The sequence below is a fragment of the Tinamus guttatus genome, unplaced genomic scaffold (assembly GCF_059628265.1).
Source record: "Tinamus guttatus ecotype Peru unplaced genomic scaffold, ASM5962826v1 Tinamus_guttatus_pri_ptg000460l, whole genome shotgun sequence".
Taxonomy (NCBI): domain Eukaryota; kingdom Metazoa; phylum Chordata; class Aves; order Tinamiformes; family Tinamidae; genus Tinamus; species Tinamus guttatus.
In genome coordinates, this window is record NW_028288994.1 from 1 (window position 1) to 23,553 (window position 23,553).

Consider the following 23,553-nt stretch of genomic DNA (forward strand, 5'->3'; position numbering starts at 1 on the left):
TGCCAGGTTGTGTGTAGGGTCCCCATGGGGCACATGGAGGGTCCCTATAGGGTTTCTGTGAGGCACATGGAGGGTGTCAGGGTGCCCATAGGGTCCTTGTGGGGCACAATGGGGGTCCTGGGTGCGTGTGGGACTGCTGCGGGGTGCATGTGGGGTCCCTATGGGGCACAGGGAGGGTCCCTGTAGGGTCCCTATGGAGCACATGGAGGGGGTCAGGGTGTCCATAGGGTCCCTGTGGGGCACATGGAAGGTGCCAGGTTGTGTGTAGGGTCCCTATGGGGCACATGGAGGGTCCCTATAGGGTCCCTATGGGGCACATGGAGGGTGCCAGGTTTGTGTAGGGTCCCTATGGGGCACATGCAGGGTGCCCATAGGGTCCCTATGGGGCACATGGAGGGTCCCTATAGGGTCTCTATGAGGCACATGGAGGGGGTCAGGGTGCCCATAGGGTCCCTGTGGGGGCACAAGGTGGGTCCCGGGTGCATATGGAACTGCTGTGGGGTGCACGTGGGGTCCCTATGGGGCACATGGAGGGTCCCTATAGGGTCCCTATGGGGCACATGGAGGGTGCCAGGTTTGTGTAGGGTCCCCATGGGGCACATGCAGGGTGCCCATAGGGTCCCTATGGGGCACATGGAGAGTGCCAGGTTTGTGTAGGGTTCCTATGGGGCACATGCAGGGTGCCCATAGGGTCCCGCAGGGCCCGTGCGGGTGCACACAGGGCACCTGGCTGTCCGTGGAGCATCCCGGGGTGCTGAGCCCCGGTGCAGACCCCGGGCGCCCCGCTGAGCCCCGGTGCCGCGGCAGGCGGGCAGCGAGCGGGTGCGGGACCTGCAGAGCGAGGTGGAGGGCGTCAAGAGCATCATGACGCAGAACGTGGAGCGCATCCTGGCGCGCGGAGAGAACCTCGACCACCTGCGCAACAAGACCGAGGACCTGGAGGCCACGGTGAGGGGCTCGGGGCGCTGCCGGGGGCACATGGGCAGGGGTGCCCAGCGTGGAACCGCAGCCGCGCGGTGGGCACAAGAAGGTGCAGGGTCCCCAGGGTGGCACCAGGTCCCTGGGCGGTCCCCGAGGTGCAGGGTCCCCAGGGTGGGCGCTGAGCGCGGTGCCGCCTGCGCCCGCAGTCGGAGCACTTCAAGACGACGTCGCAGAAGGTGGCCCGCAGGTACTGGTGGAAGAACCTGAAGCTGCTGCTCATTCTGGGCCTGGTGGGTGTCATCATCCTCATCCTCATCATCCTGCTGGCCACGGGCGTCATCCCCACCTAGGGGCGCTGCAGCGGCCCCAGTGCCTTCGGGGGTGCCCGTGGCGGCTCCCCCACCTTTTGCAATAAAGCGAGTCCGTACGAGCCGCGTGCGGTGCCACCTGCGCCGGGGACAGGGCGCCCGGCCTGCGGGGAGCGGTGCCAGGCGGGTGGCTGGCGCCGGGCAGGGACAAAGGGCACAGTGTGTCGCCGGTGCCACCGTGCCAGGGGCCTGCGGCGGGGACCCGCGGGGGGGGGGGTGGTGCTGCTGTGTGTTTGGGGACACCTGGGTGTCTGGGCAGGGGGCACCCGTGGATTTGGGGCAGAGGCACCGATTTGTTGGGGGGGGACACCCCTCTTCTGTGGGGCTCGGGGAAAGACGCAGGTGTCCGGGCCTGGCTAAGCCATTTTTCCAGGCCTGGGGGGCATCTGGGAGGGCAAGACCAGGGGTAAGAGGGCTAGGAGGGAGCGAGCTCTGTATCCAAGGAGAGTGAGGGGCACCCGGGTGTCCCCCGCTGGGGGGCACCCACATTTCTGGGGTAGGACCTGGAGCCTGAATAGCAGGAAAGAACAGAGCAGGCTGCGAGGTTGACCTGGTATCTGGGTTGGGGTGTTGACCTGGTGCCTCGTTTTGGGGGGGGGGGGGGGGGGGGGTTGACCTGGTGCCCGGACAGGGGCGGGGTTGACCTGGTGCCTCGTTTGGGGGGGTTGACCGGGTGCCTGGGCAGGGGGTTGACCTGGTATCTGGGTTTGGGGGGGGGGGAGGGGGTTGACCTGGTGTCTGGTTTGGGGGTTGACCTGGTGCCCAGATTCGGGCAGGGCCGGAGGGGGTTGACCTGGTGCCCGGACCGGGCTAATTGACCTGGAGCCCGGATTGGGAGCGATTTCTCTCCCCGCCGCCCCGCCGTGCCCGGTGAACGGGGCCGGGCCAGGCGGGTCCCTCCTGCCGGGGGAGGCCCCGGGGGCGGGCGGGCCGGGGCCGAGCAGAGCCGCCGCCGCCGCCGTCCCCGCGAGCGCCCCGTCCCGCTGCCCGTGGCCGCGGCCGTCGCGGCGCGCGGAGCCGTCCCAGCCCGTCGCGGCCATGGTGAGGACCGGGAAGCGGCGGCGCCGCTTTCGCTTTCGGTTCCCGGGACGGGGCGGGGGAGCGGTCGGCCGGGACCGGGCTGCGCCCGGCAGGGGCCGGTTGTGCCCGTGGTCACGGAGGAAACGGGGCGGCTCTGGTGTCCCGGGAGCGTCTGGGTCCTCCCGGTGACCTTGGGGGAAACTGAGGCCGGTTTGGGAGGTGGGTTTGGACACGGTGGGATTGAAGCCCGTCCCGCCGGTGCTCGGGACCGTCCTGGTTCATGGGACATCCAGGGCCCGGCGCCTGTTTCCCCATTTGGGGCTTCCTGTGGGCAGCCCTCGCTGGCCCGTCCCCACGTCCCCCCCCATGTCCCCAGAGGGCTCTGGACCTTGGCCCCAGAGTGTTCCTGTGTCCCTGTCCCCATGGCACCCAGGTGTCCCCATCCCCATGTGCCAGCTTGTCCCCTCCGGATGATCCTTGTGTGACCCTGTCCCATTCTGCCCCCAACCCCAATGTCCCTGGGCCCACGACCCCCCCATGCCCAGCTGGCCTTGTCCCCACAGTCCCCAGCTGCCCATGTCCCCATGTGCCCCCTCCCCACAGGCCCCATTTCTCCCTGTCCCCATGTGCCCCATATGGCTCTGAGCCCCATCCCCTCGTGTCCCATCCCTGCCGTCTCCATTTGCCACTGTCCTCGTGTGTGTCCAACCAGACCCTATGTGCCCTGTATGTCCCTGTCCCCATATGCTCTGTGCTCACAGTCCCCATGTACCCTATATAGCCCTGTCCCCACGTCCTCCTGTGCTCGGTGCCCCTGCGCCCACAGTCCCATGTGCCCCATGCAGCCCTGTCCCTGTGTCCCCTTGTGTCTGGTGCCCCAGCAGCCCTGTCCCCATGTCCCTCCCATGTCCAGTGCCCCAGCAGCCCTGTCCCTCTGTCCCCTTGTGCTCAATGTCCCCGTGCCTGCAGTCCCACATGCCCCACACAGCCCTGTCCCTGTGTCCCCCTGTGCCCACAGTCCCACGTGCCCCAGCAGCCCTGTCCCCATGTCCCCCCCTGTATCCAGTGCCCCAGCAGCCCTGTCCCCTTGTCTCCTCGTGCTCGATGCCCCCATGCCCGCAGTCCCACGTGCCCCACGCAGCCCTGTCCCCGTGTCCCCCCCCATGTCCAGTGCCCCAGCAGCCCTGTCTCTGTGTCCCCTCGTGCTCAATGTCCCCGTGCCCGCAGTCCCATGTGCCCCACGCAGCCCTGTCCCCGTGTCCACAGTCCCCCGTGCCCCACGCAGCCCTGTCCCTGTGCTCAGTGCCCCAGCAGCCCTGTCCCCATGTCCCCCCGTGCCCACAGTCCCGTGTGCCCCCTGTCCCCATGTCCCCCCTGTCCGGTGCCCCACACAGCACTGTCCCCGTGTCCCCCTGTGCTCAGTGCCCCAGCAGCCCTGTCCCCATGTCCCCCCCGTGCCCACAGTCCCCACTCAGCCCTGTCCCTGTGTCCCCCTCTGTCCCCCCGTGTCCGGTGCCCCACACAGCCCTGTCCCCGCTTCCCCCCATGCTCGGTGCCCCTGTGCCCATAGTCCCACGTGCCCCAGCAGCCCTGTCCCTATGTCCCCTCATGCTCAATGTCCCCACGCCCGCAGTCCCCCGTGCCCCCGCAGCCCTGTCCCCGCGTCCCGCCGCGCTCGGTGCCCCACGCGGCCCCGTCGCGCTGCGCCAGGCAGGGCTGCAGCGGTGCCAGGCGGAGGCGGACGCCGTGGTGCAGCTCATGCAGCAGAACGTGCACCGGGCGCTGGAGCGCGAGGGCAAGCTGAGCGAGCTGGACGGCCGCGCCGAGGAGCTGCGCACCATGGTGGGGACGCGGGGACGGCCGCCGTGGGGACAAGGTGGCCCTGGCCGCAGCGGGGACGCAGAGCACCGGGCGGCCGCGTGTCCCCGGTCACCCTCCCGCTCCAGAGCCGCTGCCCTCTCGTCCGCAGGGCCAGACGTTCCAGCGCACGGGCCGGGCGGCCGCGCGGAAGCACCGGGCCGGGTGGTGGCGGCGGCGCCGGGTGCTGCTGGCGGCGCTGGCCGGGGGCCTGGCCGTCCTCGTCCTCGTCGTGGTGCTGGCGCTGTGGCTGCGCGGGGGCAGCGCCGCCCCCCCGGCGCCCCCCGCCACCCCCGGCGGCGACTGAGCCCCCGCCGGTAACGGCACCGGGAGCCGCTCCGGGGCCACCGCGATGACCGGCCCCGGGGCCGCCGCGCGCCACAGGGGCCGCTCCTGCCACAATGGCGCCCTCGGGACCCGCTCTGGAGGGCGGCGATGACAGCGGGACCCGCCTTGGGGACACCGGGGCCAGGACTGAGCCTGTGGGATCCCCTCCGAGGGGACGATCGGAAGCCACCGGGTCCCGCTCTGGGGTCACTCTGCGATGACAAAGGACCCAAGGAAGGAGGTGACCCTGGTCCCGCTCTGCCGCCTCTCCCTGGAGTCCCCGCCGGGGACAGCGGAGGAGCCACGTGTCCCTCTGCCCTGGGTGGCACTGCAGGACCGCGCGGGGCCGCCCTTGGTGCCACCTCCTGCAGGGCGGCCGCGCGTCACCCAAGGGGCTCTGTGGTGACCGTCACACGGGCGCCCGTGGCACCGCCTGGCACCCGGGCGGGTGACAGAGCCGTTACCACCCCGAGCATGAAAATAAACCCAAAACACTAAAAATGCGTCTGCCCCGCTGCTGGGGAGGGGGCAGCGCAGGGACACGGTGGGGACGTGTCCTGGCGGCGCCACCCCCGCAGGGAGGGCCGCACGCCGGGACCCCGCAGCACCTTTATTGTCGCCGTCACCGTCCCCGCGCGGCGCGGCGCTTGCTGAGCTCGTCCTGCACGCGCTGCTGCAGCGCGCGGCGCAGCGCCGGCTCCAGCGGGCTCCGGGCGCACACGCGCTGCGTCACCTCCTCCGCGCTGTCCCCCTGCGGCGGGCGGCGTCAGCGACACCGGGGCGGCCCTCGGGGGCACCCGGAGCCTCGGGGACACCCCGGCCGGTCCCCGTCCCCGCGCTCACCTGGTGCACGATGACGGCCGTGACGCTCCCGTCGTCGCCCTCGTACTCGAGGCAGAAGAGCCGGGGCCCCCGGGCGTCCCCGGTGCCGCCGCCGCCGCCACCGGGGCTGCGCGATGCCCCCCCTGCTGCCACCGTCAGCGGCGCCCCCGGGCCACCCCCAGCCCCGTCGCCCCCGTGCCCCGAGCCGCCCCCCGGTGCCCCCCCCAGCCCAGTGTCCCTGGGTGCCCCCCCCGGGCCGCCCCCCGCCCCCCCGGGCGCCCTGCCGCTCACCGGGGCCGCGGGGCCGGTAGACCTGCTGGTCGGGGCGGCGGGGCCGCGGCGGCGCCGCCGTGTGCCGCTTCCGGGCGCGGCCCCGCGCCTGCCGCACGGCGCGCTCGTACGCGTCCCTGCGGCGGCAGCGCCGTCAGCGCCGCCGGCGCCGCGCGGGCCCGGGGCGCGCGGGGGGGGCCCCGCGGCGGTACCTGGCCATCTGGTTGCGGCGGATGTGGCGCACGAAGCCGTGGCTCATGTCGAGCCGCCCGCCCGGGCGGCAGCGCCAGCCCGCGCCCGCCTCCATCGGCCGCCGCCGCCGGCCCCGGCCCGCCGCCCTGCGGGGACTCCCGCCTCCTCCTCCTCCCCCCGCCGCGGGGCGGCCGCGGCTCCGCCCGGTGCCCGCGGAAACGCCGAGCCCCGCCCAAACGGGGGCGCTGCCCCTTTAAAAGCCCCGCCGGTGGCACCGGGACCAGCGCGCATGCGCCGCAGCGCCGCCAACGGCCGGGAGCCGCCGCACTGCGCAGGCGCCGAGGCGACGCCCACTTCCGCCCTCGCCCCGGGCCGATCTTTTGCGCATGCGCAATAGCGGAGCGGCGGAGACCGTTGCCCGTCCATGTGGGCAGGGCGCATGCGCAGTGGGAGACACGAAGGCGGGACGGGCCGGGGCAGCGCTGGTACGCACGCGCAGTTCTCCCGGCTCGGGGAGGGGCCGCCGCCGCGCCTGCGCAGTACCGCCACCGCGCGTGCGCAGTGCCGCCGCCGCCGCCACTGCGCGTGCGCAGCGTGCCCGCCGGCGCAGTGGGCGGCGCCATGTCGAGCCGCGGGAAACGGGAGCGCGCGCGGGAGCGCGAGGCGCGGGCGGCGCCGCCGCGGGGCGCGGGCGGCGGCTCCTCGTCCTCGTCGTCGCGGGGGTCGTCGCGGAGCCGCCGCGAGGGCGACTCGGAGCGGCCGCGGGGGCGGCGGGAGGCGGAGCGCGGCCGCGAGCGGGAGCGGCGGGAGGCGGCGGAGTCGCTCCCCCTCCCGGTGGACCCGGCGCGTATCAAGCGCGAGCCGGGCGCGGGCCCCGGCAGCGCCGCCGGCAGCGGCCCCGGCCTCGGCGGCCCCGTGCGCATCAAGCGCGAGCGCGAGCCCGATGGCGACTCTGAGCCCGAGCCCGAGCCCACCGGTGAGAGCGGCGGCACCGGGGGGTGCACGGGGTGACCGGGGGGTCCTGGTGGGGGGTCCTGCTTTGGGGGTGCCTCTGCGGCCCCTGGGGGCACCGGGGCGTTTCGGGGAGGCCGCAAGCAGCGGTGACGAACGGCGGGGACCGTTTTGTGCCGTTTCGGGTCCTGGGCTTCACGCGGCGCCTCCCCCGCAGTGCGGTACGGCCGCTTCGACCCCGAGGACCAGCGGAGCCGCCACTGCCCCTACCTGGACACCATCAACAAGTGAGCGGGGCCGGGCCCGGCGGGGGCAGCGGCAGCGGCGCCGCCCCCCGCGCGGCCCTCACGCTCTCCCCGCGCAGGAGCGTCCTGGACTTCGACTTCGAGAAGCTCTGCTCCATCTCGCTGTCGCACATCAACGTCTACGCCTGCCTCGTGTGCGGCAAATACTTCCAGGGTGAGTCCCGGCGGGAATCCCCATCCCATCCCATCCCATCCCATCCCGTCCCGACGTCTCCTCTCGCCCGCAGGCCGGGGGCTCAAGTCTCACGCCTACATCCACAGCGTGCAGCTCAGCCACCACGTCTTCCTCAACCTGCACACGCTCAAGTTCTACTGCCTGCCCGACAACTACGAGATCATCGACTCCTCGCTGGAGGACATCACGGTGCGCGGCGCTGGGGCTGCTGGTGACCCGCCAAGAGCGGCTTGGTGGCCCCAAGGGCTGCTGTCACCCCCTCGGCTGTCCCCAAAGGCGGCTATTGATGCTGGTGGCCACTGGGCTTTGCGAGCTGCTCTGCACAGGGGTCCCCAGAGCGTCTGCTCGGTTCCTGCTTATCTAAAAAGCAGCAGGGCTGCCCAGAAAGGATGAAGGCTTCCCAAGTCTTCACCCTAGAGTCATTCTGGTGGGACGTGTCTGCAGGGGGTGGTGGCACCTCTGTTGTCTGGGGCGTTGGGGCCGTTTGGCTTCGGTGTTGACCCCGTTTTCGCCTCGGCTCCCTCAGTACGTGCTGAAACCCACGTTCACCAAGCAGCAGATCACCAACCTGGACAAGCAGGCCAAGCTGTCGCGGGCGTACGACGGCACCACGTACCTGCCGGGCATCGTGGGGCTCAACAACATCAAGGCCAACGACTACGCCAACGCCGTGCTCCAGGTACGGTGGGGCTCCTCGGGGGGGACGCGGAGGCAAAACGGCGTCGCTCACGGTGCCCGTGGGCGCCCAGGCCCTCTCCAACGTGCCGCCGCTGAGGAATTACTTCCTGGAAGAGGACAACTACCGGAGCATCAAGCGGCCGCCGGGGGACATCATGTTCCTGCTGGTGCAGCGCTTCGGGGAGCTCATGCGCAAGCTCTGGAACCCGCGCAACTTCAAGGCGCACGTGTCGCCCCACGAGATGCTGCAGGCCGTGGTGCTCTGCAGCAAGAAGAACTTCCAGATCACCAAGCAGGGTGAGCGGGCGCCGCGGGTGCCGCGGGCGCCGCGCGCGGGGCCGCCCGTGCCCACGCGGCGCCTCCCTCCGCAGGGGACGGCGTCGACTTCCTCTCCTGGTTCCTGAACGCGCTGCACTCGGCGCTGGGCGGCACCAAGAAGAAGAAGAAGAGTGAGTGCCAGGGGGCTGCGTGTGGCCCTGGTGGCCCCAGGTGGCACCTGTCCCCTCTCCCAGCCCCACGGTGGCCGCGGGAGGGAGCCAGGAGCTGCCCCGCGTCATCCCCTGTGTCCCCTGTGTCCCCAGCCATCGTCACCGACGTCTTCCAGGGCTCCATGCGCATCTTCACCAAGAAGCTGCCGCACCCGGACCTGGTGAGCGCGTGGGGGGACGCGTGGGGACACGGGGGGACGCGGAGGGACACGGGGGGACGCGGGGGGACGCGGTGGGGACGCGGGAGCCCGCGCTGAGCCCGCCGCCCGCAGCCGGCCGAGGAGAAGGCGCAGCTGCTGCTCAACGCCGAGTACCAGGAGACCATGGTGGAGTCCACGTTCATGTACCTCACGCTGGACCTGCCCACGGCGCCGCTCTACAAGGACGAGAAGGAGCAGCTCATCATCCCGCAGGTGCCGCTCTTCAGCATCCTGGCCAAGTTCAACGGCGCCACCGAGAAGGTGAGACCGGCGCGGCCGCGGGGCCCCGCGCGGCGCCCGAGGCCAGCGCGCCCGCCCGTGCCTGTGTCCCCAGGAGTACAAGACCTACAAGGAGAACTTCCTCAAGCGCTTCCAGCTCACCAAGCTGCCCCCCTACCTCATCTTCTGCATCAAGCGCTTCACCAAGAACAACTTCTTCGTGGAGAAGAACCCCACCATCGTCAACTTCCCCATCACGTGAGCCCCGCCGCCCGTCCCCGTGCCCCCCGGGCGCGGGTGGCACCGCGGTGACGCCGCCCTCGCCCGCAGCAACGTGGACCTGCGCGAGTACCTGTCGGAGGAGGTGCAGGCCGCGCACCGCCACACCACGTACGACCTGGTGGCCAACATCGTGCACGACGGGAAGCCCTCGGAGGGCTCCTACCGCATCCACGTGCTGCACCACGTGAGTGTCCCGCGGGCGCCGCGCCGCCGCCGCCGCAGCGCCGCGCTCACCCCGCCGTCCCCGCAGGGCACCGGCAAGTGGTACGAGCTGCAGGACCTGCAGGTCACCGACATCCTGCCGCAGATGATCACGCTGTCCGAGGCCTACATCCAGGTGAGCCCCGCGGGCGCCGCCGCGGCCCCACGGCCGCCCCACGGCCGCCCCACGGCCCCCTCTGCTCCCCGCAGATCTGGAAGCGGCGCGAGGAAGACGAGACCAACCAGCAGGGAGCCTGAGCGGCGCCGCGCGGCGCCCGCACCCGCCGCCCCCATTAAAGGACCGTTTGGAACCGGCCTCCGTCGCCTCCGTGGGGAAGGGAGGGCCGGGGGGAGCGCGGCGGCGCCGGGGACGAAGGCCTCCCTCCTCGCCCTCGCCCGCGGCGCAGGGACACGCAGGCGGCGCGTTGGCACTGGCTTTATTTGCGTCCCGCGGAGCTGGCGCCGTCCCCTCAGAGCCACGCGTGGTCCCGGCAGCGCTGCGCGGCCTGCGGGGGTGGCGGCGGCAGCGGTGGCGTCACCGCCGCGTCCCCCGCGCCGCCCCGGCCCCTGGCACTCACCTGGCAGCGCCGCGCGGCCGCCGCGCTCGAACACCAATAGGCCGGGCCCAGCGCGCAGGGGCCCAGGGCCACCGCTGGGGATGGCCCGGCCGGGTTCTGCTCCTGTTGGGGGGACAGGGCCACTGCTGGGGACAGCTCAGCCGGGTCCTGCTCCTGCCCTGGGGACAGGGCCACCGCCGGGGACAGCCTGGCCAGGTCCTGCTCCTGTTGGGGGGACAGGGCCACCGCCGGGGACAGCCTGGCCAGGTCCTGCTCCTGTTGGGGGGACAGGGCCACCGCCGGGGACAGCCCGGCCAGGTCCTGCTCCTGCCCTGGGGACAGGGCCACCGCCAGGGACAGCCTGGCCGGGTCCTGCTCCTGTTGTGGGGACAGGGCCACCGCTGGGGACAGCCCGGCCGGGTCCTGCTCCTGTTGGAGGGACAGGGCCACCGCCGGGGACAGCCCAGCAGGATCCAGCTCCTTTTGGAGTGACAGGGCCACCGCCGGGGACAGCCTGGCCAGGTCCTGCTCCTGTTGGAGGGACAGGGCCACCTCAGCGGCGCTGGCACCTGCCCGAGACTGTGACGCCACTGGGGGAGGGACAGTCCTTGGTGCTGGCAGGGCCCTCTGGGGCTGGGACATGTTTTGTCACCCCCTCCACCCCCGGGCTCGTGTGACACCAAGGCGCATTTCTTGTGGCTGTGACATCCGATGACAGGTCCAGAGTGTGACATCCTTGGGGCCCTGATGTGTCCCCGGCGTTGTGACAGCTCTTTGGGGCTTTGGTCTGTCTCTCGTGACACCCTGTGCCCTGTCCCTTGGGGCCGTGCCACCCATGGGTGTCCTTGCTGTGTCCCTTAGGGCTGTGACACCCCATGGCACATCCCTCGGGGCCGTGATGCCCATAGGTAGCCTTGCTCTGTCCCCTGGGCTGTGTCACCCGTGGGTGCCCTTGCCCTGTCCCTTGGGGACGTGACGCCCCGTGGGTGCCCTCACTCTGTCCCTTAGGGCTGTCACACCCCATGCCCTGTCCCTTGGGCCGTGACACCCGTGGGTGCCCTTGCTCTGTCTCTTGGGGCTGTCATACCCCATGGCACATCCCTCGGGGCCGTGATGCCCCGTCCCCTGTCCCTTGGGGCTGTGACACCTGTGAGTGTCCTTGCTCTGTCTCTTGGGGCTGTCACACCCCATGTCCTGTCCCTTGGGGCTGTCACACCCCATGGCACATCCCTTGGGGCTGTGACACCCATGGGCGCCCTCACTCTGTCCCTTGGGGCTGTGACACCCCATGCCCTGTCCCCTGGGGCAGTGACACCCGTGGGTGCCCTTGCTCTGTCCCTTGGGGCTGTGATGCCCTGTGCCCTGTCCCTTAGGGCCATGACACCCGTGGGTGCCCTCGCTCTGTCCCTCGCTGTGCGCCGTGTCCCTGGCACCCGCAGCCCTGTCCCCCGGGGCAGCCCCGCTGTCCCCATGTCCTCATTGTCCCGTGTCCCCGCGTCCCCCGGTGTCCCTGTCCCCCGGTGTCCCCATTGTCCCCGTCCCCCGTGTCCCCATTGTCCCGTGTCCCTGTCCCCCGCTGTCCCCGTGTCCCCATTGTCCCCGTGTCCCCATTGTCCCTGCATCCCCCGGTGTCCCCGTTGTCCCCGTGTCCCCGGTGTCCCCATTGTCCCCGTTGTCCCCGTGTCCCCGTTGTCCCCGTGTCCCCGGTGTCCCCGTGTCCCCATTGTCCCCGTTGTCCCCGTGTCCCCATTGTCCCCATTGTCCCCATTGTCCCCATTGTCCCCGTGTCCCCATTGTCCCCGTACCCGCGCGCCGCAGCCCAGCAGGACCCCGCAGAGCAGCCGGGGGGTGGCCCGGGCCAGCAGCGCCTCGAGCAGCGCGGTGGCCGCGCACGCGCAGGCGGCGGCGGCGGGCGCGGGCAGGAGGCGGCAGAGCCGGGCGGCCGCCGCCGCCGCCGCGTCCCGGGGCAGGGCGGCCTCGGCGCGGGTCACGAGCGAGCGGCACAGCCAGCACCGGGGCAAAGGCAGCGGGAACGGGAACCGCCGGGGGACCGGGACCTGCGGGGCGGCACCGCCGGTCACCGGGACCCGCCGGGAACCGGGACCCGCCGGTCACCTGGGACCCGCCGGGGCAGCACCGCCGGTTACCGGGACCCGCCGGGAACCGGGACCCGCCGGGAGCGGCACCGCCGGTCACCGGGACCCGCTGGTCACCCCGGACCCGCCAGGAGCCCGGGACCTGCCGGGGCGGCACCCGCCGGTCACTCGGACCCCCCGGGAGCCCGGGATCCGCCAGGCGCTCGGGACCCGCCGGTCACCCGGTGCCCCCTGGTCACCCGGGACCCCCCGGTCACTCGGGACCCCCCCCGGTCACTCGGGACCCGCCGGCGGCGCTCGCCGGTCACTCGGACCCCCCGCTCACTCGGACCCGCCGGTCACCCGGGACCCCCCGGCGGCGGCCCCGGCCCCTCGCGCCGCCCCGGGCGGTACCTGCGGGCGGGCGCCGCGCGCGGGCGGTTCCGGGCACAGGTCCAGGCGGGCGCAGACGGCTCCGGGTTTCTGCGGGGGAGACGCCGTGAGGGCCCCCCCGCCGCGCGCGGCCGGGCTCTGCCCCACGCGTGGGGGGCGGCGGGGGCCCCACTCACGAGGTGGCTCTCGAGGGTGGCGGCCAGGAGGCCCGCGGAGTCCCGGAGCAGGCGCTGGCACGGGGCCACCATGGCGGGCACGGGCAGCGCCGCGCACTGCCGCTGCAGGAAGCGCTGCACGGCCACCTGCGCCACCGCCGTGTCACCGCGGGGACACGGGGACACGGGGACACAGCCACCGCGGGGACACGGGGACACGGCCACCATGGGGACATGGCCACTGTGTCACCGCGGGGACACGGGGACACGGCCATGGCATCACCGTGGGGACACGGGGACACGGCCACCATGGGGACATGGCCACTGCGGGGACACGGCCGCGGGCACCTTGGTGGCCGACTCGTTGGCCATGCGGACGAGCAGGGTGACGAGCTGCTGGCAGTCGGCACAAGTGTCCTCCTGCGGGGACAGCGGGGACGGGGCTTGGGGACACCCGCAAGGAGGGGACAACGGGCATGGCTATAGGGTACGGAGTATAGGGTACAGCTATGGGAATAGGGCATGGCTATAGGGTACAGCTATGGGGTATGGGACATGAATATAGGGTATGGGGACAGGGTATGGGGGCATGGCTATAGGGTACAGCTATGGGATACAGGGCATGGCTATAGGGTATTAAATATAGGGCATAGCTATAGGGTACAGCTATGGGATATAGGGTATGACTATAGGGTACAGCTGTGGGGTATGTGACTCAGTTATATGGTATGGGTATGGGCTATAGGGCATGGCAGTATGGGTATGGGTGTGGGGTATGGCTATAGGGTACAGCTATGGGGTATGGGGTATACGGCATGTCTATAGGGTATGAAATATAGGGCATAGCTAGAGGGTACAGCTATGGGATATAGAGCATGTCTATAGGGTATGAAATATAGGGCATAGCTATAGGGCACAGCTATAGGATATGGGATATGGGTATGGGTGTAGGGCACGGGCAGGGGGCAGTGCCCAGGCTGGGGGGCAGCCCCGGGGCAGGGGACACTCCTCGGGGGGGGTCTCACCTTTGCAGTGGGGCAGAGCCCCCCGGCCCCGCAGTTCGGCGCCGTCTCCCCGCTCGGGCGCCCCCCCGGCGCCCCCAGCCCTGCGCCAGCGTCAGCGCCCGCCGCCCGGGCCCCGGGCCCAGGCGTCCGGGCACCCCCCCGCCAGGTCCTGCAAGAGAAACCCCCCTCCCCGCAGCGGGAAGGGACCCGGGGGTCTGCCCCCCACCCCCGCCCCATGGGCCCCCCAAGGGGCTGCGTCTTGGTCAGGGTGAGGGGGGCAGCCAGCCACGGGGGGGGGCATCCAGCTATGGGGAGCATTGAGCTATGGGGGGGCACATAGAGCTATGGGGGCACCTAGCCATGGGGGGGGGGCACCCAGCTATGGGGGCACCCAGCTAGGGGGGGCATTGGACTCTGGGGGGGGGCATTGAGCTATGGGGGGCACCCAGCTATGGGGGAGGCACGGAGCTATGGGGGGCACCCAGCTACGGGGGGTATTGAGCTATGGGGGGCACCCAGCCATGGGGGCACCCAGCTATAGGGGGTATTGAGCTATGGGGACACCCAGCTATAGGGGGCACCCAGCTATAGGGGGTATTGAGCTATGGGGGGCACCCAGCCATGGGGGCACCCAGCTACAGGGGGTATTGAGCTATGGGGGGCACCCAGCTATGGGGGGTATTGAGCTATTGGGGGCACCCAGCTATGGGGGAGGCACTGAGCTATGGGGGGCACCCAGCTATAGGGGGTATTGAGCTATGGGGGGCACCCAGCTATAGGGGGCACCCAGCTATAGGGGGTATTGAGCTATGGGGGGCACCCAGCCATGGGGGGTATTGAGCTATGGGGGGCACCCAGCTATAGGGGGCACCCAGCTGTAGGGGGTATTGAGCTATGGGGGGCACCCAGCCATGGGGGGTATTGAGCTATGGGGGGCACCCAGCTATGGGGGGCACCCAGCTATAGGGGGTATTGAGCTATGGGGGGCACCCAGCCATGGGGGGTATTGAGCTATGGGGACACCCAGCTATAGGGGGCACCCAGCTATAGGGGGTATTGAGCTATGGGGGGCACCCAGCCATGGGGGGCATTGAGCCATGGGGACACCCAGCTATAGGGGGCACCCAGCTATAGGGGGTATTGAGCTATGGGGGGCACCCAGCCATGGGGGGCATTGAGCCATGGGGACACCCAGCTATAGGGGGCACCCAGCTATAGGGGGTATTGAGCTATGGGGGGCACCCAGCCATGGGGGGCATTGAGCCATGGGGACACCCAGCTATAGGGGGCACCCAGCTATAGGGGGTATTGAGCTATGGGGGGCACCCAGCCATGGGCACCCCTGGCCGCAGGTTCCCCGGCGCGGGGGTCCCACCTGTGGGGACGCAGAGCAGGGCGAGCAGCAGGACGGGCAGCGGTGGCAGCGCTGGGGACAGCGGTGACAGGGCCATGGCGGCAGCTGCGGGGCCGGCCCGCGCGAGGGCTCTTATAGCCCCGGCGGGGACGTGGCCGCCACCGCTGGGTCCCTGCCAGCGCCCTGGGGACACCGGGCTGGGCTGCCACCCCTGCAGGGCACCGTGTGACCTGGCTCTTCACGCCCCCCATCCCCCCATCTCTGTGTCCCCCCATGTCCCCATGCTCCTCGGTGTCCCCATGTCCCTGTGCCCCCCTCGGTGTCCCCTCCCAGTGTCCCCACGCTCCTCGGTGTCCCCATGTCCCTGTGCCCCCCTCGGTGTCCCCTCCCAGTGTCCCCACTGACGGCACCAGGTCAGTCCTGCGATACCAAAGCTTTATTGAGCGGGGGGAAGGGGTGGCCGTCGTGGGGACCGTGGCCACGGGGGGACAGTGCTGAGGGGACAACGTGGGGGTGACAGCGTTGGAGGGGACACTGGACCCCTCAGATGTCCTTGGAGCTGGCTGGCATCTGGGGGGAAAGAGAGGCTGAGCTGGGGGGACACGGGCGCATCGTGTCCCTGTGCCCCCTGTGTCCTTGTCCCCATGGGGCCATTTCCCCCATGGCAGCGGCCCCCAGCCCCCCCACTGTCCCCATGCTCCCACCCCCCCATGGGCACCATGTCCCTATGGCTCTGTGTCCCTGTCCCACATGGGCACATGCCCCCCATTTCCTCTATGCCCCATGTCAGCCTTCCCCATGGGCTCCATATCCTCATGTCCCCCTCTGTCCCCATGTCCTTGTCCCCCACGGCCACCGCGTACCCCTGTCCCCATTCCTGTGCCCCCATCCCCTATACCCTGTCCCTCACGGCCACCCTGTCCCCCTGTCCCCATTCCTGTGCCCCCATCGCCCATCCCGTCCCCCATGGCCACCCTGTCCCCATGTCCCCATTCCCATGCCCCCCATCCCCTATCCCCTGTCCCCCATGACCACTCTGTCCCCATGTCCCTATTCCCGTGCCCCCCATCCCCTATACCCTGTCCCCCACGTCCCCATGTCCCCATTCCCGTCCCCCCATCCCCTGTCCCCCACGGCCACCCTGTCCCCCTGTCCCTATTCCCGTGCTGCCCCCCATCCCCTGTCCCCCACGGCCACCCTGTCCCCATGTCCCCATTCCCGTCCCCCCTATCCCCTATACCCTGTCCCCCACGGCCACCCTGTCCCCATGTCCCCATTCCTGTGCCCCCCCCATGCCCTATACCCTGTCCCCCATGGCCACCCTGTCCCCATGTCCCTATTCCCGTGCCCCCCATCCCCTGTCCCCCACGGCCGCCTTGTCCCCATGTCCCTATTCCCGTCCCCCCCATCCCCTATACCCTGTCCCCCACGGCCACCCTGTCCCCCTGTCCCCATTCCTGTTCCCCCCCCCATCCCCTATACCCTGTCCCCCACGTCCCCATGTCCCTATTCCCGTCCCCCCCTATACCCTGTCCCCCATGGCCACCCTGTCCCCATTCCCGTCCCCCCCATCCCTTGTCCCCCCCGGCCGCCCCGTCCCCGTCCCCCCCGTCCCGCCGCCCCCCCAGCAGCACCCATGGGTGCGGGCGCATTCCTGGGCGCCGCCGAGCCCCGGCCTCGAGAGCCCTCGGGATGGGCACGGCCGGGCACAAGGGCCCTCGAGGGCGGGCGCGGCCGCCCGGACGCCTGGGCCCCGCGCGGGGCCGGGCTCACCGCCGGGCACCAGCCGATGGCGGCGCAGACGCGGGCGGGCGCCGCGTCCCGGCCCAGCCCGGCCTCGATGGGCTCCAGGTAGCGGCGCACGAGGCGCCGGCAGGGCCGCGCCAGCCAGGGCAGGACGGAGCAGACCCTGTGCGCGGCCCGCGACAGCAGCGCCTGCGCCCGCAGCGCCCGCGTCACGGCGGGCACGGCGTGCGGGGCGCGCAGGGCTTTGCACGGGCACGCGCGGGTTTGCACGGCGGGCACCGGTTCGCGTGCCCCGCGGGCACCTCCTTGCACAGTGCACGTGTGGGCACCTCCTTGCATGGGCGCACACATGGCTGGGCAGCCCTATAGCTATGGGGTATGGCTATGGGGTATAGGGTATGGGTATAGGGTATGGGACCCGTACGGGTGGGCAGCCCTATCGCTATGGGGCATGGCTATGGGGTATAGGGTATGGATATAGGGTATGGGACCCATATGGGTGGGCAGCCCTATAGCTATGGGGCATGGGTATGAGTATAGGGTATGGGACCCGTACGGGCAGGCAGCCCTATAGCTATGGGGCATGGCTATGGGGTATAGGGTATGGGTATAGGGTACGGGACCCATATGGGTGGGCAGCCCTATAGCTATGGGGCATGGCTATGGGGTATAGGGTATGGGTATAGGGTATGGGACCCATATGGGTGGGCAGCCCTATAGCTATGGGGCATGGCTATGGGGTATAGGGTACGGGACCCATATGGGTGGGCAGCCCTATAGCTATGGGGCATGGCTATGGGGTATAGGGTATGGGTATAGGGTATGGGACCCATACGGGCGGGCAGCCCTATAGCTATGGGGCATGGCTATGGGGTATAGGGTATGGGTATAGGGTATGGGACCCATACGGGTGGGCAGCCCTATAGCTATGGGGCATGGCTATGGGGTATAGGGTATGGGTATAGGGTACGGGACCCGTACGGGCGGGCAGCCCTATAGCTATGGGGCATGGCTATGGGGTATAGGGTATGGGACCCATATGGGCGGGCAGTCCTATAGCTATGGGGCATGGCTATGGGGTATAGGGTATGGGTATAGGGTACGGGACCCGTACGGGCGGGCAGCCCTATAGCTATGGGGCATGGCTATGGGGTATAGGGTATGGGTATAGGGTACGGGACCCATACGGGCGGGCAGCCCTATAGCTATGGGGCATGGCTATGGGGTATAGGGTATGGGTATAGGGTATGGGACCCGTACGGGCAGGCAGCCCTATAGCTATGGGGCATGGCTATGGGGTATAGGGTATGGGTATAGGGTATGGGACCCATACGGGTGGGCAGCCCTATAGCTATGGGGCATGGCTATGGGGTATAGGGTATGGGTATAGGGTACGGGACCCATACGGGTGGGCAGTCCTATAGCTATGGGGCATGGCTATGGGCTATAGGGTATGGGTATATGGGCATGGGACTTGGCTATAGGGCATGGGGGCACGGCCGTGGGGTATGGGCATGGCTTAGAGGCACAGTTATGGGTGTGGGGTTGACATGGCCGTAGGGGATGGGTTTGGGGTATGGGGTTGGCACAGGGGGCACCCCCGGCACCCGCCCGCACGGCAGCGTCTCCAGGGCAGCCTGGCACCGCGGGCACTGCCCGGCACGGCCTGGCGCGCTGGCACGAGCTCGCGAGGCTGCGCGCGGCGGCCGCCTCCTTGCACGCGCTTGCATGGCCTGCACGAGGGCTTGCATGAGGGCTTGCATGAGGGATTGCACGAGGGTTTGCACAACGGTTTGCACGAGGGATTGCATGAGCACCTGCACAAGGGCTTCCATGAGGCCTTGCTTGCATGAGGGCTTGCGTGAGAGCTTGCACAAGGGATTGCACGAGGGATTGCACAATGGCTTGCACAAAGGGCTTGCTTGCACAAAGGCTTGCACGAGTGTTTGCACAAGGGCTTGCTTGCATGAGGAATTGCACAAGGGCTTGCAAAAGGGCTTGCTTGCACGAGGGCTTGTTTGCACGAGGGCTTGCACGGGGGTTTGCACGAGGGCTTGCAGAAGGGTTTGCTTGCCCAAGGGCTTGCACGAGGCCTTGCTTGCATGAGGGCTTGCACGAGGGCTTGCACGAGGGTTTGCTTGCACGAGGCCTTGCTTGCACAAGGGTTTGCACGAGGGCTTGCACAAGGGCTTGCACGAGGGTTTGCTTGCACGAGGGTTTGCACGAGGCCTTGCTTGCACGAGGGCTTGCACAAGGGATTGCACGAGGGCTTGCACGAGGGTTTGCTTGCACGAGGGTTTGCACGAGGCCTTGCTTGCACGAGGGCTTGCACGAGGGATTGCATGCACCAGGGCTTGCACAAGGGTTTGCTTGCACAAGGGCTTGCACGAGGGTTTGCTTGCCCAAGGGTTTGCACGAGGCCCTGCCCGGCCGCGCCGTCCCCGCCGCCTACCTCGTTGTGCACGTCGGGCGCCAGGGCGCGGATGGCCTGCAGGACGTGCTTGCACACCGGGCAGCGCGCCAGGACGGGCTCCCGCGCGGCCGCCGCCTGCGCGCGGCACCGTCAGCGCCCGCCCCGTGTCCCCCGTGTCCCCCCGCCCTCCCGGTGTCCCCACAGGGCTGCCCCGTCCCCCCCGGCCCCGCGCGTGTCCCCGCGGTCACTCACCGCCGTCCCCGCGTCCGGGCGCACGGGCAGGAGCTGCAGGGCGGCCCTTGGGGACACGGGGCCCCCGCCGGGCACGGCCACCCCCCGGGGGGGCAGCGCCCGGGCCCCGGCGCCGGCCAGGAGCAGAGCTGGGCAGGAGCCACCGCTCGTGTCCCCGAGCGACGGGTCCCCGAGCCCCATGTCCCTGAGCCCCATGTCCCCCAGCCCCGCGTCCCCCAGCCCCATGTCCCCCAGCCCCGCGTCCCCCAGCCCCGTGTCCCTGAGCCCCACGTCCCCCAGCCCCACGTCCCCCAGCCCTGCATCCCCCAATCCCATGTCCCCCAATCCCATGTCCCCCAGGCTCGTGTCCACAAGCACCAGGTCCCCCCAGCCCTATGTCCGCCACCCCCATGTCCCCAGGTCCCAGGTCCCCAAGCCCCATGTCCCCCAGCCCCATATCCCCAGGTCCCCAGGCCCCATGTCACCAAGTCTTGGGTCCCCAGCCATCCATGTCCCCATCCCTCTGACATCCCCCATAGCCCCATGTTCCCATCCTGCTGTCCCCATGTCCTCCCCATGTCCCTCCTTGCTCCCATGTCCCCATCCTCTCTTTTCTCCAAGCCTCCTTGTCCCATGTCCCCACCCTGCCATAACCCCCCATGTCCTTATGCCCTTAGTGTCCCCATCCCTCCCATTCCCATGTCCCCCCGTCTCTCCCATCTTTCCACATCTCCCTCCCTGCCCTCCTTCCCCCCTGTCCCCTTGTCCCGATCCCCTGTCCCTCCTGTCCCCTCATCCCCCTGTCCGCATCCTCTGTCCCCCCTGTCCCCCATCCCCCTGTCCCCTCATCCCCTGTCCCCCCCTGTCCCCCATCCCCCTGTCCCCTTGTCCCCATCCCCTGTCCCTCCTGTCCCCTCATCCCCCTGTCCCCTCGTCCCCGTCCTCCCGTCCTGCTCCCGCTCCGCACCGGTGGCCACGGGCAGCAGGGCTGGCATTGGGGACATGGCTGCCTGTCCCCAGGGCACCGGCCGCTTTATGTCCCCACGGGGACGGGGGGGGGGAGGGCAGGAAGGGGGCTGTGAAACCGCAGGGAGGACGGAGGGGGCCCAGGCATCCGGGCAGGGCGGCCATGTGTCACCTGCCCCTGCTGTGACCTCCCCCCATGGTGACCTGATTGGGGACAGGCACCTTCGGGAGGACTCGGCGGGGCGGAACTGGGGGGATTGAGGGGACAAGGGGGGACCCCGGGGCACTACGGGGACATGGGGAGGATGGGGGGGCACCTGGGCAGACTGGAGAAACTGGGGGGGGTGACAAGGGGACCTGGGGGGACACAGGAGACTTTGGGGACCTGAGGAGGGACAAGAGGAGATGGGAGGGACAAGGGACCTGGGAGGATGGGAGGGGTTCATGGGGACATGGTGGGGATGGAGGGAGGACACCAGGGACCAGGTGACACCAGGGACCAGGTGACACCAGGGACCTGAGGGCACAGGGAGATGTGTGGGGAAAATGGTGGCGGGGGGGTGGCCAGGAGGCCCGTGGGGACAGGGGGGCCGCCCAGCAGCCACGTCCCCGTGTCCCACCGCAAACCCCAGAGCCACCCCCTGCCCCCCGCGGCTTCCTGTGGGGCTGGGAGGGAATGGGGACACGGGGTGGGGACAGACACGGGGACACGGGGAGGGCGTGGGGCAGGGGGAGGCGTCGCCCCTGTCCCCATGGTCCCAAAGTGCCACCAACCCCCCCCTCCGTCCCCACTGCACCCCATGGCACCTGCCTGCCCGCCCATGTCACCCACCTTGTCCCCACTGCCCCCCCCAGGTCACCCATCTGCCCCCCCATGTCACCCATCTGCCCCCCCCATGTCACCCATCTGCCCCCCATGTCACCCATCTGGCCTCCCCTTGTCACCCATCTGCCCCCCCATGTCACCCATCTGCCCCCCCATGTCACCCTTCTGCCCCCCATGTCACCCATCTGCCCCCCCATGTCACCCATCTGCCCTCCCCTTGTCACCCATCTGCCCCCCCATGTCACCCATCTGCCCCCCCATGTCACCCTTCTGCCCCCCATGTCACCCTTCTGCCCCCCATGTCACCCATCTGCCCCTCCTTGTCACCCACCTGCCCCCCCCTTGTCATCCCTTCTGCCCCCCCCATGTCACCCATCTGCCCCCCCATGTCACCCATCTGCCCCCCCCTTGTCACCCTTCTGTCCCCTCTCCCCTCTCTGCCCCCCCCGCTCTGCCCCCTCCGGCCGCCAGGGGGCGCCGAGCCCGCCCCCGTCCCCGCCTGGCCCCGCCCCCAGTTGGCTCCGCCCCCAGTTGGCTCCGCCCCAGTTGGCTCCGCCCCCGTGGTTCCCTCAAGATGGCGGCGCCCGCGGCAGCCCGGGCCCTGCGGGTGAGGGCGGCGGCGCGGGGGGCGCTGGGGACACGGGGACAGCGGGGGGGACACGAGGGACCGGGGACACGGGGACAGCGCGGGGGACACTTGGGCACCGCGGGGGACAGCGGGCGGGGGGCGACGGCAGGTTGGGGCCACCAGACATTGGGGCACTGTGGGGACAAGGGGCATGGAAGCCACCAGGCATGGGGTGCCTGGGGACAAGAGGGCCACCCGGCAGGGGCGTTTCGGGGACAGCGAGCGCAGGGGACAGCAGGCGCGGGGGCCACCGGACACGGGGACAACAGGCCCGCAGGGCACGGGGCGCTCGGGGGACGAGGGGCACAGGGGACACGGGGCATGGGGCACCTTTGGGGACAAGGGACACAGGGACCGCCAGGAATGGGGGCGGCGCAGCCGTAGCCGCGTGGGGCTCGTCCTGCAGGCCGCGTCCTGGAGCCGCGTCACCGCCGTCCCCGTCGTCCCCGCCGCCCGCCGGGACCTGCACAGCACCCCCGTGTGCCTCAAGGTAGCGGGGACGGCGTGGCCGCGGTGGCTGCGGTGGCCGTGGTGGCCGTGATGGCTGGGGGGCCAGGGTGGCTGCAGTGGCTGCAGTGGCCGCGGTGGCCATGGTGGCCGTGGTGGCTGCAGTAGCCATGGTGGCCGCGGTGGCTGCAGTGGCCGCGGTAGCCATGGTGGCTGCAGTGGCTGAGGTGGCCACGGTGGCCATGGTGGCCATGGTGGCTGCAGTAGCCATGGTGGCCGCGGTGGCTGCAATGGCCGCGTTGGCCGCGTTGGCCGCGGTGGCTGTGGTAGCTGCAGTGGCCGCGGTGGCCGCAGTGGCTGTGATGGCCGGGATGGCTGCAGTGGCCGCAGTGGCTGCGATGGCTGCGGGGCCAGGGTGGCTGCAGTGGCCGCGGTAGCCATGGTGGCTGCAGTGGCTGGGGTGGCCGCGGTGGCCATGGTGGCCGTGGTGGCTGCAGTAGCCATGGTGGCCGCGGTGGCTGCGATGGCTGCGGTGGCCGCAGTGCCCGGGATGGCCGCGGTGGCCGCAGTGGCTGCGATGGCCGCGGTGGCCGCAGTGGCCGGGATGGCTGCAGTGGCTGCGGTGGCTGCGGTGGCCGCAGTGGCTGTGATGGCTGCGGTGGCCGCAGTGGCCGGGATGGCCGCAGTAGCCGCAGTGGCCGCGGTGGCTGCGGTGGCCGCAGTGGCTGCGGTGGCCGCGGTGGCCGCAGTGGCCGGGATGGCTGCGGTGGCTGCAGTGGCCGCAGTGGCTGCAGTGGCCGCAGTGGCTGCGATGGCCGCGGTGGCCGCGGCGGCCCCGTCCGACGCCGTCCCCACCGTCCCCGCAGGCGCGCGCGGCGCGGACGCGCGTGGGCAAGGGCGACAAGCCGGTGAGCTACGAGGCGGCGCTGGCCCCGCACCACATCGCGCACCGCAAGGGCTGGCTGTCCCTGCACACCGGTGAGCGCCGCGCGGCCGCGCTCCCCCCTCCGCCGCGCGGCGCCGCGCGGTGACGCCAACAACGTCCCCGCAGGGAACCTGGCGGGCGAGGGCGGCGCGGCCGAGCGCGCCGTGGAGGACGCCTTCGTGCGCCGCTTCCTGCACGGCACCTTCCCGGGCTGCGCGGCCGCCGCGCCGGTGCTCAAGCGCCGCGCCAACCTGCTGGTGGTGAGCGCGGTGCTGCTGCGCGCGCTGCCGCCCGCCAAGCTGGCCTTCCTGGCCGCCTACGCCGAGACGCTGCTCGCCCACGTCTACAAGTGCCCCGTGCGCCTCGAGCTGCAGACCGTGCCCGCCCGGCCCGTCTACAAGTACCTGTAGCGCCCGCAATAAAACGGCTCCGCGGAGAACGGCTCCACGGAAAACGGCTCCGTGGAAAACCGCTCCGTGGAAAACCGCTCCATGGAAAACCGCGCGCCCCGGCACGCTCGGAGCCCCTTGCGAGTGTGAGAAAGGGAGTTTAAATAC

General features: G+C 70.5%; 3 protein-coding genes across 3 annotated transcripts; all 3 read left to right on the plus strand.

Annotated features, from left to right (window-relative positions):
* Window positions 1-789: 789 nt before the first annotated feature.
* On the plus strand, window positions 790-1,304 carry LOC148593053 (vesicle-associated membrane protein 8-like; the record flags this gene model as incomplete). Its single annotated transcript, XM_088532576.1, has 2 exons — window positions 790-948; window positions 1,128-1,304. Coding segments are annotated over 2 exons (303 nt in total), but the record flags the coding sequence as incomplete, so codon positions are not given.
* Window positions 1,305-6,398: 5,094 nt separating this feature from the next.
* On the plus strand, window positions 6,399-9,544 carry LOC104580921 (ubiquitin carboxyl-terminal hydrolase 39). Its single transcript, XM_088532582.1, has 13 exons — window positions 6,399-6,753; window positions 6,946-7,015; window positions 7,093-7,187; window positions 7,261-7,397; window positions 7,735-7,887; window positions 7,958-8,183; window positions 8,258-8,335; window positions 8,468-8,535; window positions 8,647-8,835; window positions 8,909-9,051; window positions 9,124-9,259; window positions 9,326-9,412; window positions 9,487-9,544. The coding sequence occupies exons 1-13, from the start codon at window positions 6,399-6,401 to the stop codon at window positions 9,532-9,534; spliced, it is 1,785 nt and encodes a 594-aa protein (XP_088388708.1). The 3' UTR covers window positions 9,535-9,544.
* An 8,566-nt stretch (window positions 9,545-18,110) lies between these two features.
* Window positions 18,111-23,406, plus strand: LOC148593054 (small ribosomal subunit protein uS3m-like). The gene is made up of 4 exons (XM_088532566.1): window positions 18,111-18,116; window positions 22,031-22,114; window positions 22,938-23,049; window positions 23,123-23,406. Exons 1-4 carry the CDS (start codon window positions 18,111-18,113, stop codon window positions 23,404-23,406), a joined length of 486 nt encoding a protein of 161 aa, XP_088388692.1.
* Window positions 23,407-23,553: the final 147 nt, after the last annotated feature.

Excerpts from the sequence above, each read along its gene's own strand:
- LOC104580921 (XM_088532582.1), top strand. The coding sequence starts at position 6,399 with ATGTCGAGCCGCGGGAAACGGGAGCGCGCGCGGGAGCGCGAGGCGCGG. Across the intron at positions 7,016-7,092 it reads TACCTGGACACCATCAACAA|GAGCGTCCTGGACTTCGACT; the intron begins GTGAGCGGGGCC and ends CTCCCCGCGCAG. Across the intron at positions 8,336-8,467 it reads CACCAAGAAGAAGAAGAAGA|CCATCGTCACCGACGTCTTC; the intron begins GTGAGTGCCAGG and ends CTGTGTCCCCAG.
- LOC148593054 (XM_088532566.1), top strand. Across the intron at positions 22,115-22,937 it reads GCACCCCCGTGTGCCTCAAG|GCGCGCGCGGCGCGGACGCG; the intron begins GTAGCGGGGACG and ends CCGTCCCCGCAG. Across the intron at positions 23,050-23,122 it reads CTGGCTGTCCCTGCACACCG|GGAACCTGGCGGGCGAGGGC; the intron begins GTGAGCGCCGCG and ends ACGTCCCCGCAG.